At 31.5% G+C, this 12,393-nt stretch overlaps 1 protein-coding gene across 1 annotated transcript in view; it reads right to left on the bottom strand.

The window, feature by feature from the left end:
* Positions 1-12,393, bottom strand: part of LOC127283495 (histone-lysine N-methyltransferase Suv4-20-like) — an 82,141-nt gene that overhangs the window by 53,508 nt on the left and 16,240 nt on the right. The window contains exon 2 of the mRNA XM_051308428.1: positions 1,814-2,037. Within this exon, the coding sequence (XP_051164385.1) occupies positions 1,814-2,037 (224 nt within the window). The remainder of the gene's footprint in view (positions 1-1,813; positions 2,038-12,393) is intronic.

The following is a 12,393-nucleotide window of genomic DNA, read 5'->3' as shown; positions in this document are numbered from 1 at the left end:
AGCAAAATGGTTTCGAGAGGCCCTTCAGAGCATAAGGATAGCGCATGGGGCACGAAGTTACTCAGTAATGTAATTTGCAATGCAATCCAGAATAACAATAGTCTATCCTCTGCCGAGACCAACCCCCGCCGGCTTTTATACTATGTTACGTCGTCGGAGCCAACTTCCAAGTTTAACTTAGTCCGGAAGTCAACTTGTGCTTGTTACGGTTATACTGACGTTGAGATCCCAACTCTATATATATATATAAGGACTCCTTAAGGACTCTTCCACGTGGAAAATTTCGGGCTTTAGTCAAAAGACTACATATATAGTCTTTAACCTTTATATGATTTCAAAATGGAAATTCTTTTTACAATAAAGTGTCTTAATTAAAATTAAAAGAAATTAAAAATTCCTAAAAATTAAATTCCTCGAAAATACATGTAAAAAGTTTAAATTTATCGAAAAAAAGAAAATGAATAAATAAGAACGTCTGCGAATTAAAGCAAAAATTAAGAAATAATGAGATATTAATTTAAATTAATGAACACATTGACTTGAGGTAAAAATCATAAGTAATAAATCTACAATTTTAACCACTATTGTAATAATCACCCATAAATAGAAATTTTTTTTTTTTTTTAAAGAAAAATAAGAAAAAAATTGTCTTTCATGTGTCTCGATAAAAGTTCTCCCGCAGAAATAGAAGCTAATAGATGGAATTTAAAAATTCATATGACCTAGTCGACTATAGAGTATAGGGGGTTGGAAGAACAAGAATATATAGAGTGCATTGAACCTGAGAAATAAAACTTTCACATTAAATCAGTTTTCTAGACCTCACATTGCATTTTTTTTTCATTAATATTTTCACGATATTAATTTTTCATGTTGAAAAGTAAAGGAGACTTCATATCAATGGGAGCAGAAAGCTATCTAGTAAAATTTTACATTTTCCAAGTATATAAGAAAAATAAAAATTTTAATTTCGAGATTTATATTTGCTAAATATAAATATGGTCAAATTATCAATATTTTCAATATAATATATATAGCATATATAAACAGCTGTATTACATACGACAGTCTGTCGATAAGATAAATGTACATATTCTTTTTATCTTTCCAAAGTCTTCATTTGCTCTTTATGTGTATTTTTATTTTTAAAAAAATTGTCTTCTTAGAATTCAGTTTCAATTTTACTGAAGGTCGACTGATTCTATGAACAATTGATAAAAAATCAAGAACACTTTGTGGATTTTTGTTTGGAACTAAAATTTTTTTAATCTCATTTTTTTCGTTTTTTAAACAAAAAATAGTGGGGGGGAAATTAGGGGGTCGGGAACATAAATATCACCTTGTTGTTTTGGTTGTTAAATGGAATTTCGAGTTGTATATTTAATGCGTCTCGCTAATTGTGAAAAATGTTAATTAACTTCATTTTTTTTGGGAAGAGATAATGAAGAAAAAGTTTGAAAGACAAATGTTTCTTCAAGATGACTTATCTCAGTCTGCGCTAGTGGATTTTTAAGCCGAAAATGTACTGTGCCATGCTCATTAAGTAAATTATTCTTTGTCTACTTATTCCATTCTTTTCTGCTTTATATACTTTTTTTGCAACAACGAATAAAGTCGAAAATGAGTGAATGAGGCTCTCGCAACTTGCCAAGAACGAACTTTCAGTTACTCGAGATAAAAAAAGAGATTTTTTTTCCCTAATATCAGAAATTATTTTTTGCATTATTTTTAAAAAGATTTGCTTGATTATTGCACTAATGGCGTTCTTAATTTATTTAAAGTATAAATATTTTTTTTATAAATTCGTACTTACCGGCGTAGCAGGATGACGATAGTGATCCTCGAGGAGGAGTCGTCGTTGATTTGATGTCAGTGTCTCCTCGCGATGATGATGATGACGATGGTGATGATGATGATGATGTAAAATCGATATCGAGGCAGGTCGGTGATGTAGATGATGGGAAACCGTGGCCAGGACACCTACGAGTGCCCCGACTACGAGGACAAGCACCACCACTATATACCCGCTTACGTTCACTGGAAAATAAAAATAAACTTTACATTACTAACGGAAAAACTTTACTGATAATATACGTCTATTGACTATATATTATAATTATCAAAACTATATATATATAATTCTACTGAACTCTCTCTTTCTCCAAAGAATGAGGACAAAATAAAAATGTAAAAAAAATATAGCAAATATAATAAAAAAATGTATAATATATATTTTTATATATAGTTTTTCGGAAAAAACAAGAACAAAAAATAAAATTCGAAAAAAACAATAATAATTTTTAAAAAAAATTGTTATTTAAACTATGATTCTTATTTTTAAACATTATGTCTAATATCATCAAAAGTATAATAAAAATTGTCCATGAGACTGTCCTCCAAATAACAAGGTTCTTTCATAAAACTAACAACAAAAACTGGAAGGCTATTTTACACATAAAACAAGTCATAATTTTACAATTATTTATTCAATTAAAAAAATATGAATAAATAAAGAAGAATGTTATTTAAAAAATTTAAAATCATTAATAAAAAAAAAAGATAATTATCAAAGCAGAATTTTTCAAAATTATGTACATTTGAGCATTTTATGCAGACTTTTATTATTATAACGATTATGGAAGCATTTTAAAAAAAATAGAAACATAAAGATAAGAAGTTAAGATTAGAGAATCAGATATGCAATTTTTCCAGACATTCATTGCATTCGTCTGTTTTCTTTGATAGCCCATTTCATCATACCTATTGACAAAAAGCTACATTAAAAAAAAAAATTTTTTTGTTTAAAATAATCGCGGTTATTTGACTATTATTAAATACATAATATTTACTTGTATCCAATAATTTTTATTTTAATTAAATTATTATTAACACTATTTCTTATAATTTAGTTTTCTTCTATATGTCAATTTACAATAGTACCTACATATATATATAATCGGATGAAAAATACATATTATCATGTTAGTCACGGCTCAAATGTTATCTCTCGCTAGAGATAATAGAATTCAACGAAACTACCGCTTCCGGATAGTTGTCGATAAAAATAATATAAAACGTTTCTTTGACTCGACATATTTACCAAGGTGACATACTGTGGACGTAAAGCGTCTCGCCAATAGAGGTCATCTTTAAATGCGCCTTTTTTTGTTTTAATCTGAAAAAGCATAATGATAACGATGTCAATATGAGAAAATTCAGGTGTAACGCAAAGAAGAGTTTACACCAAGTTTACATTGTGCGCACGAGCCTCTTTAAAAGTCGTTAAGGATTCCTTCCATCAGAGCAATTAGCCATAGGAATATGTTAAATAGTCTTTTAAAAGAAATTAACACCTTACTCACGATTCTTGTTTGCTCTATTGAATTCATATATTTCAACTGGCATAAATTATAATCGTATTTCTAAGGTGTAATTCACAATATTCTCTAACTCTACTTTTTAAAAAAGAACTTTCTTAAGAAAAAGAACAATTTTGAAAATGATAATTTTTATGCAGAAAAAACAAGTGTTTTATCAAAATATATATACCTAAGAAGAGAAGAATGTTTTGAGCGTTAATGAAGAGACATAAACATTATTATAAAGTTTATAGCCGGAAGCTGGTAGACATCCCACACAATTCTAAAATGAGAAATGAAATTAATTAATCGACAACACAACCACGCATCTTCACACAAAAGTAGATCCTCATGGAAGGCAATTAGCACATACAACAACTACTGCTTTGAATGCAAATAAACAATGCTGATTGCCCCTATATGCATATGCATTATATATTTTTTTTTCTCTCGAAAAGATAAAGCAGTAAAGATGTCAGCATACTCTTGCAGAAAATTGCAGTAAATCTGACGAGATATGGCCATACCTACCTGTCGACTGTGGTATGGCTTTTGTTCCTCATTAACTTGGAACGTTGCTCGACGGCTACAATATAAACACTTTCATCCTTTTCCAACATTCTCTCTATCTCTCCCTTTATACAGCATGCGTTCTTTTTTCCATTTTCGCCATTATCTCGCACTTTACAAGCGCCTACGTACATTCTCTATGCAATCAAGAGTGTATAGGGCCGAAGGGGAGGGCAAGGGGAAGGAAATCTGATGGGAGCAAACTATATATATATGTGTGTATGCATGTTTCTACCACGATTCGATACGCGTGTGCAAGGGAAGTATATATATATATGCACACTGGTGCTCATCGACAGGGCGATTGCGATTGCTCCAACAGGATGAGACACGGCCATAAAACCTTATCAATGTTCATCATCGCCGGTTCAACGGTTCGAAGAGCTCGTCACCCAGTACTCGTTAAACGATCTACGAGTCGTTCTTTATATCATGGAACCGCGCGATTACGCAAAAAGAATAATAAAAAATCAAGGTGTGCAATAGATATATATCTCACGAAAAAGTCATTCTAAAATCTCTTTCTACAATCACGACAATGTATTTTTAAAAAATAAATAAAATTGGGGGTTATGTTATTTTAACACGAAACTGGATTAATGAAATTTAATCCGAAAAAATGGATACCACACGGAAAAACGGATTTGGTTTTGACAAAAAACATTTGATTGGTATTGGAAACATAATTTTTCTGTTGTGTTAACCAAAGTTTAGTTTGGTCAATCAAAATTTTGTTGACACAGCAAAAAAATTTGGTTTGCGAATACCAATCAAAAATTTTGTTGTTATCAAACCCTTTTTTCAGTTAACTACAGTTAATAAGCTTTTACAATATAGTGTAAAGCAAAAACAAAATTTTAAAAATTATAATTTTTCTTCGTAAATGATTTTCTCTCTTTTTTTTCCAAAGAGCACTGACATCTGTTAAAACAAACAAAGTACAATATATCCATATACGGTATTATTGTGAAAAAAGCGTATATACAAAGAATTCACAAGGTGTAAGACATCAAATATTTTACTCGTCAATATTTGACCAAGTTTTTAGTTTGTCTGCGGTTGTCTTGTTCAGATCACGCGCAGTTTATGTTGCAAAATGTTGCATCAATAAGCAAATGAGTTGCAATTCATCATAAATGGACCATCAATATCCATTTTAAAGTCATTCAGCTCTATATGTAGATTTTTTTTATTTTCTCTCTATACATTTAAATTAGTAACAATTTTAACTAATTTGAATCAGTAACTCACTTTTTGCTTTTGAATTATAAATTTTACTTCCATAGCAAAAAAATTTTTATTCTACTATATAGTTAAATTTTATCAATTCAAAAGCAAAAAGTAAATAATTAAAATTAGTACAAATTTTTAACAATTCAGATTGGACGTCCGAATAGAAAAAAATTAAAAGAAAATAAAAAATAAACTAACAAAGTCGGAAAATTCTTAAAATTTTTATATACCTTTATTGCTTTTATATATATGGCATTGAATCGCAAGCGTTGATTCTATCGGTTTTGTTACAAGAAGAAAACCGTGTGGCTCGTTGCGCGTGTATGCCTCCGGGACGAAAGAGAGGGGAGGGGGGGGACTCTGTGGCGATGCAGTGCTCATGCAGTGCACCAGACAAAAAAAGATGAGCCTCGGTGGGGGCCAGACAGGGGGCAAAAACATGCGACGGGCCCCAAACCTCAAGTCCCTCCGCTTGCTGTTGTTGCTGCTGCTGATGCTGCTGCTGCAACCGTCTCTCTTACTTGTATATACGTTCATAGCACTTAAGCCCGCGCCGTTGCCTGCACGTCAAGCGTGGATGATGAACGACGAAAATACGACGAGTCACGTACAGATTTTGCGATTTCGCGGCCAGCACAGCCAATGTTAAATAAATTATGTCGCCCAAAGATGAAGAGACTCAAAAAAAAAGAGATGCAAAAAAAATGTGATCACTTTTACAATTAGCGACAAATTTATTTTGTAATCAACATTTCCACTTCTGACTTATTCCAATCCTTTTTTTATAAATGAAAATTTGGACAAATTAAAATTCGGTGAATTTCTGTCATTTAAAAATTGCAACAGCTAATTCATTCCTTATCGTCTACGATAAAAAATACACAAACATTTTACTAAATGCATTAAATATTTGAAGGAAAAAAAATTTTTTTTTCGACTTTTCTTTTATGAAAAAGCTTTAAGCAATGCTTTTAGCAGATGTATTGCCGCCACATGCAGACCACACAGGCGATTTTAGTGACTTACAAGTTTCAGAATATATATACGTATATATATAGGGAGTTTATAGTATATATTGTTTTGAATAGGGTTTAAGTTAGGCTGAATTACCTGCAACGCTTTAGAACTTGGCCACAACATCGGCTAATGCAAATATTATTACACTTAGTCTATGGAACTGACAGGTCAGACTACCGCAAATTCCTCGTCTCAATTTCTAGTTTACAGAGTCGTGGAGGGCCTTGACAGAATTAATTAATCATTCTATAACTTTACAAAACACCTTTCCATTAAACATCGTTTATCAGTTATATACATATTATCTATAAATTCCCTTAATTTCAAAGTTTCGTCCCCTTTTTCAAATATACTTTAATCTTTAATTAAAGTTTAGTTCAAGTAAATATTTATTTGTTAACACTCCGATTATTAGAATGAAATAAATTTTTTTAATTGTAAAATCATTATATAAAGTAAATAATATATAAAAGATATTGCACCTAATGGCACTTGCAATTTTGAAGGCATAATCGATCGTCGCAAGTAAATTACTCGAGTGAAAATTATTTATCACCATAGTATGTGTGTGTTGCAAAAAACGAATTCCGGCAAACATAAACCATTTAATTTATAGTCTCATCTTTCATCAAGAATCGCCGGCTGTGCGTGCTTCGCTTGTGTGTGTTCATATATATGATACATCCCGTATATCGGCTATCCATTTGAACTTTGTCCGGTAATCTTTCCACTCCAGACGTGAGTATCTATCAAAAAAAAGGGGCAAAAAGAAAAAGAAGAAGAAGAAGAAATTGAGAGCAAAATCGATGCCGTGCTCTTTAAACTAAAATAGTAAGGTCAAAAAATACTGTAGAGGTATCCACAGTTGTAGTCTCTACAAAAAACTGATTTTGGGAAATACAAAAATCGGACCGAATTTTTTTGTGAATTTTAATTCTAGAATTGGAGTTGTGGTTGATAAATTATCATTTTACAGATTCGCTCGCGTCAGTAAAAAATAAAAAAAAAATTATCCACAGAAATTTTAAAATAAAATGAATATTCAATAGCCTGAATTTTCTTTATGCAAAACGAATGCATGACAAAGTAAATTACCGCGTCCTCTCTACTGCTGGAAGACATTCTCTCTCACTCTTTAGATTTTGTTCCTGTTTCATTGGAATTTTCAAGTAGACATTCGCTTTTCTTGCATAACTCGTTAGGTAAAGTCTAGTCTCTCTCTCTCTCTCTCTTTTCGCGGAGCTGCAGAAGTGCACGACAAAAAAAAATTCTATGTCGTTATCTCAGAGTACTATATGCTTTCAAGTTAACCTCTCTTCTCTCCTACGACATCCGTCTCGTCGTCTAGCCGACTACATAGTTCCCCGCAATCAGTCGTGCTCTTTGTCCTGTGACCCAGATAGGTAAGACAGCGTGAAACATTTGCAAACGTACAAGTCTAGTTGCGCTTGGACTAGGTCGTCGCTTTTGTAACTATATACACGCCTTTCAGATCTCCTTCAATAAACTTCCCACTTTATACGTATATATGTGACACAAATTAAACCTTCAATTATTATTATTATTATTCCGTTTTGCGTCCTAGTTTTCATTTTATAAAGAAGAAGATGAATATATGTCAAAGTGCAATGATAGAAAATTATACTATTCATCTATTGTAGACGACAAAATATAGAAAATCTTATTTTCAAGTTTTTAATTCAAGATAGGGTAAGTACCAGTGTAGAAATTGCCCTACCAAGGCCCTAGTAGGGAATGAAACGCTGATCAGGGCGACCAGAAAATGTGGATTTCCTAATCAGAGCCACATCAAGCGCGGCGTTTCATTCTCCAATAGGGCAGCCTAATCCGGCCCCAATCTGGGCCCTGGCAAAATTTCTACACGGGCTCTCTAAATCTGAATCAGTCTTATTTTACTGACTAGCAGTAGAAATCTACTAATTGCCATAGCGAGTATTGAGCAACTGACAATTAGTAGAAATTTACTGATTCAATTAGTAAAATATCAATTACTGATTGAATCAGTAATATAAATATATGACAGCGGCCACAACATCTACTGATTTAATTGTTAATTTTAAAGGTTATGTTATATACAAATTACTGATTTACATAAGTTATTTTCTATTGCTTACATATTCACTAATTATATTAGTAAATTTCAAAAAATAACTGAAACTTCAGTTAAAATGAAAAGTACTGATTGAATTAGTAAAATTTCTACTGATTCAGATTTAGAGAGGGTATTTGTCGATGGTCGCAATTTTCTTTTTACTTTTTCAATTTAAAAAATAAACACCAAATCAATATCAATAAATATTCATTTCTATTTTAATCGCATTTCCCGATTTATTTCCGTTTCGATAATTCCATTATATTTTTGATATGACCTAAAATTCGAAAATATTTATTTCGTTTTATGCAAATAAAACGATGGTCGTATGTGTGTGGAATTTTTTCAACGATCGTGTCATTACTCAAGATGATCTTGTGGCATGCAAGCATAGCACGGCAAGCTCACACCGGAAGTGCGAATAAGAACGATCACGTTGCCCAACTAATTGATTCTCAATCCCGTTAACGTGAGCCACGTCAAGAGGTTTATACCTTTCACGTTTATGTATAATAAAGATATATACTTAAAAGAATGCTATATATATATATATATATATATATATATATAAGAATTAAGCGCGTCGTCGGTATTTAGTTATGCCGGCTGCACGCGCTGCTGATTTCGAGGTTAACCTAGAATTTCTAGACTGCAGCACACACACACACACACACACATATACATATATAAACACAAGACTAACGGATCAAGGACGAATGACTAGTCCCGCGACGCCGCGCGACCGTCGAATCATCCAATGAAAACTACTCGACAAATTTGCGAATTTGTTGCGAAACCATTTTACAGACGTAAATTCTAGACGATTGGGCGCGACGCGAGCTAAGATCAATGAAGATATTTTTGCACATATTGGCATACACAGACTTTTGGATTAGCAATATATATATGTATATATACACTCATTCGTGTTATATACCTCGCGAGTCTCGATCGATTTATAAAGTTTATGTCTGTGCCTTGAAACATTAAAAATGCAACACAATTTTTAATTAAATGTTTTTACAACAAATTTTGAGATTCCATTTTACCCTCTGGATTTTAATTTGATTTTTTTCACCTGAATAAACATTGGAAAAAAATTTATTTAATTTAAATAATATCGGTTACTTGACTATTATTAAATAGAATATATATTTGTACGAAATAATTTTTATTTGGAACAAATAAAATTTAATTCACACAAATAATAATTATTTGGTTTAATGAAATATTTATTTGATAAATTGTATTATTAATTGAATAATTGAATATATTACTAATATTTGAATTAATTGTTTAATATTTATTCGTACATATTTTGATAGCAAGACACTGTTCTGTCTGACTTAAATTTACTTTTACTACTGATACAGATTTTTTAAAACCAAAAAGAAATTTTATCTCAATAAAATTTGATAAATTCCACATATTTTTGTCATATTGAGTATAACTATCTTTTATATTACTGATAAAAAAATTACAATCAATTTTACTATTTCTTGCGGTATAAAATTTTATATTATAAATTCACTTTTTCTATGCAAATAACAAACAATTAAATAACTTTAAAAAACATATCAAATAATTAATGTCCCTGAGCTCGATTCTCCAACCTTCTTTTTTCATCTCGTCATCGCTATATCTTCATTATTAAACGCACATGTTAATGACTCAGAGCGAAATAGTCAACATCTTTTTAAAAATCCACCTTCGTTCGCATTTTTTCGTTTTAAATAACAAAATTATGTATATTTTCACAATAATCTATAGATGCAGTATAGTTTCTATAAAGTTTCTGTATAGTTTCTATATAGTTTTTGTATAGTTACTTTATAATTAAGTATCTAGAAACTAGATAGTATAACTGCCCTGAACTATTTAAATAATCTAGATAGTTTTCATATAGTTTAACTATCCACAAACTCGCTGGTCGTAGCGTTACATTGCTAACTAGCTTTTGTATAGTTCAACTATATATTAACTTTATCGAAAATAATATAACTGTAAATATTTCCACAGAGATGTTAAAAAAGTTCAACAGCCTCTTTCAGAATATAATCATGCAGTCATACGGGGAATATAAATATATTATTAAGAATCACTAATTAAAATCAGTGTGTCATTTTGTTTCTTGTAACTGAGATCGTATTACTTTGAAATGTCATTTGCCGGACACTCGATGTGCCGTGTCGAAAAAGAAAATAACAATGTGGGGAGAGAAAAAAGAAAGAAAGAAAGAAAGAAAGAGAGAGAGAGAGAAAAAAAATATATGAGGGGGCGGAGGTTGGCGGTACCACCACCAGGTTACAGACCGAGGCTGGCCAAGGCCAGAATCGAGTCGCAGAGCCAGATTATTTTTAGCGCTTCCTACTATTGTGTAAAGCACAAGTCTGGTCAAGTGTCTAGGCTTTCGCTTTGGGTAGTCCTCCGTTATACGTATTCGTCGTGCCTCGCCTCCCACTCAAAGACCAGTTTCTCCTTCTATACATATACACTCTTTTATAACAAAGTTCAATTTCTTCTTTTTTTTCTCCTTTTTTCCATATATTAAAATTGCGAGCCGTCGCACTAAACGCGTGGCGCCAATTGCAATTCTTTTTTTTTTTTTTCTCTTTATGCATATATTTTTAAAGGATAATTCAATAAATCATTCACAAATGAAAAAATTATGCAATTATGCAACTATAATAGGAAAAAAAAGAATCTCCACACACGGTGTCAAGTGGAGAATTGAGGTATTATTCTTCTCTTTATCCCAAAAATTCCACTTATTTCATTTCTCTTTGTGTCTCTTTCACAGTTAAGTCCACTTTTTTATGTGGTCATAATTTTTATTTTTTTAATGTTGATTATTGATACGGTAATAATGTCCCATTATTATTACGGTGTGAAAAATTAATAAAACTTAGCGTTATTTCTAGTTAGTTTCGATATAGTTAAACTGTACTGTAACTGTACAGTGTATTTCCAAACGGGGAAATGAGGTTTTTTAAATATAGTTAATGTCTAGTTTCTGTATAGTAAACTATCTAGAAACTAAATAGTACTGCTATCCTATTTCTAAATAAATCTAGAAATTGCAGTGCAATAATTTTTAATAATACTGCAGTAGATAATTTCCGTATGGTGTAACTGTCTAGAAACTTGTAGATCAATGCGTTACATTGCTAACTAGTTTTGGTATAGTTCAACTACACACTGGCTATATAGAACATAATTTTTAATGAAATATTACTATTTAATTTAGTAATTATTTTACTAAAATTTTCTCACTAATTCAAAGGAGAGTAAGATTCTAATTAATTGTAAAAAAAATTGCCTTCTTCAAGCATTATAAATCAAAATCTGCAAAAAATGCAACTCGGTGTATAAGATACAGAAATATTTGAAGATTATCATCAGTTGACACCATTCAGTTGCGCTGTAACAGTTACACACACCGCATCGTCACGCAATAGTTGCTACTGTCCGCTTATATTTATATATATGGTGCCAACTGTGCGTCATAGTCTGTCGAAATAAAAAGACATTCCTGATTATCTCAACTGTAGTCCTTTTACAAACGATTTCCCTTGATTCATGTATAGCAAAAGTTCTGTGATAAAAATATAAAAAAAAAGTTTATAGCAAAAAATTTTGCATTTACAAAAAAAAAATTGTCTCACGGTGGAAAGTATAATTTAACTATGGCGCGACGTGCGAAATTTAAAGACAGTTAATTGAAATAAATCCAACTGACGCGGCGACGAGATAATTGATTTTTTGGTGCCACTTCGCGCGTATATCTCTCGAATGTATATACACTTGTCACACACGCGAATGTTAGACAGAAGGGTCGCACTGTAAATTGTGTGTAAGTAATAAATGTTTTTGTTGAGCAGACGACTGGAGGGAAAAAAAAAAAAAAAAAAAAAAAAACCCCACCAATTATAATGGCGTTCGACGGCAAATGTCGTGTAGCCCACTAATAAAAATGTGGTTCCAAAACCCACGCCTGCCATCATTCTGGCTCATGATGTTGTCATCGTCGTCGTTAAACGTTAAGTCTGTCTTTAATAAAACGTCACATATGATTATGTTGAATTACCAACAGCGATTTGC

Source organism: Leptopilina boulardi, unplaced genomic scaffold (genome assembly GCF_019393585.1).
Source record: "Leptopilina boulardi isolate dan_hultmark-lab unplaced genomic scaffold, ZJU_Lbou_2.1 LbouV2_31, whole genome shotgun sequence".
NCBI classification, from domain to species: Eukaryota; Metazoa; Arthropoda; class Insecta; order Hymenoptera; family Figitidae; genus Leptopilina; species Leptopilina boulardi.
Note: the sequence above shows the minus strand (reverse complement) of the source record. Positions and strands in the feature narration are given on the sequence as shown.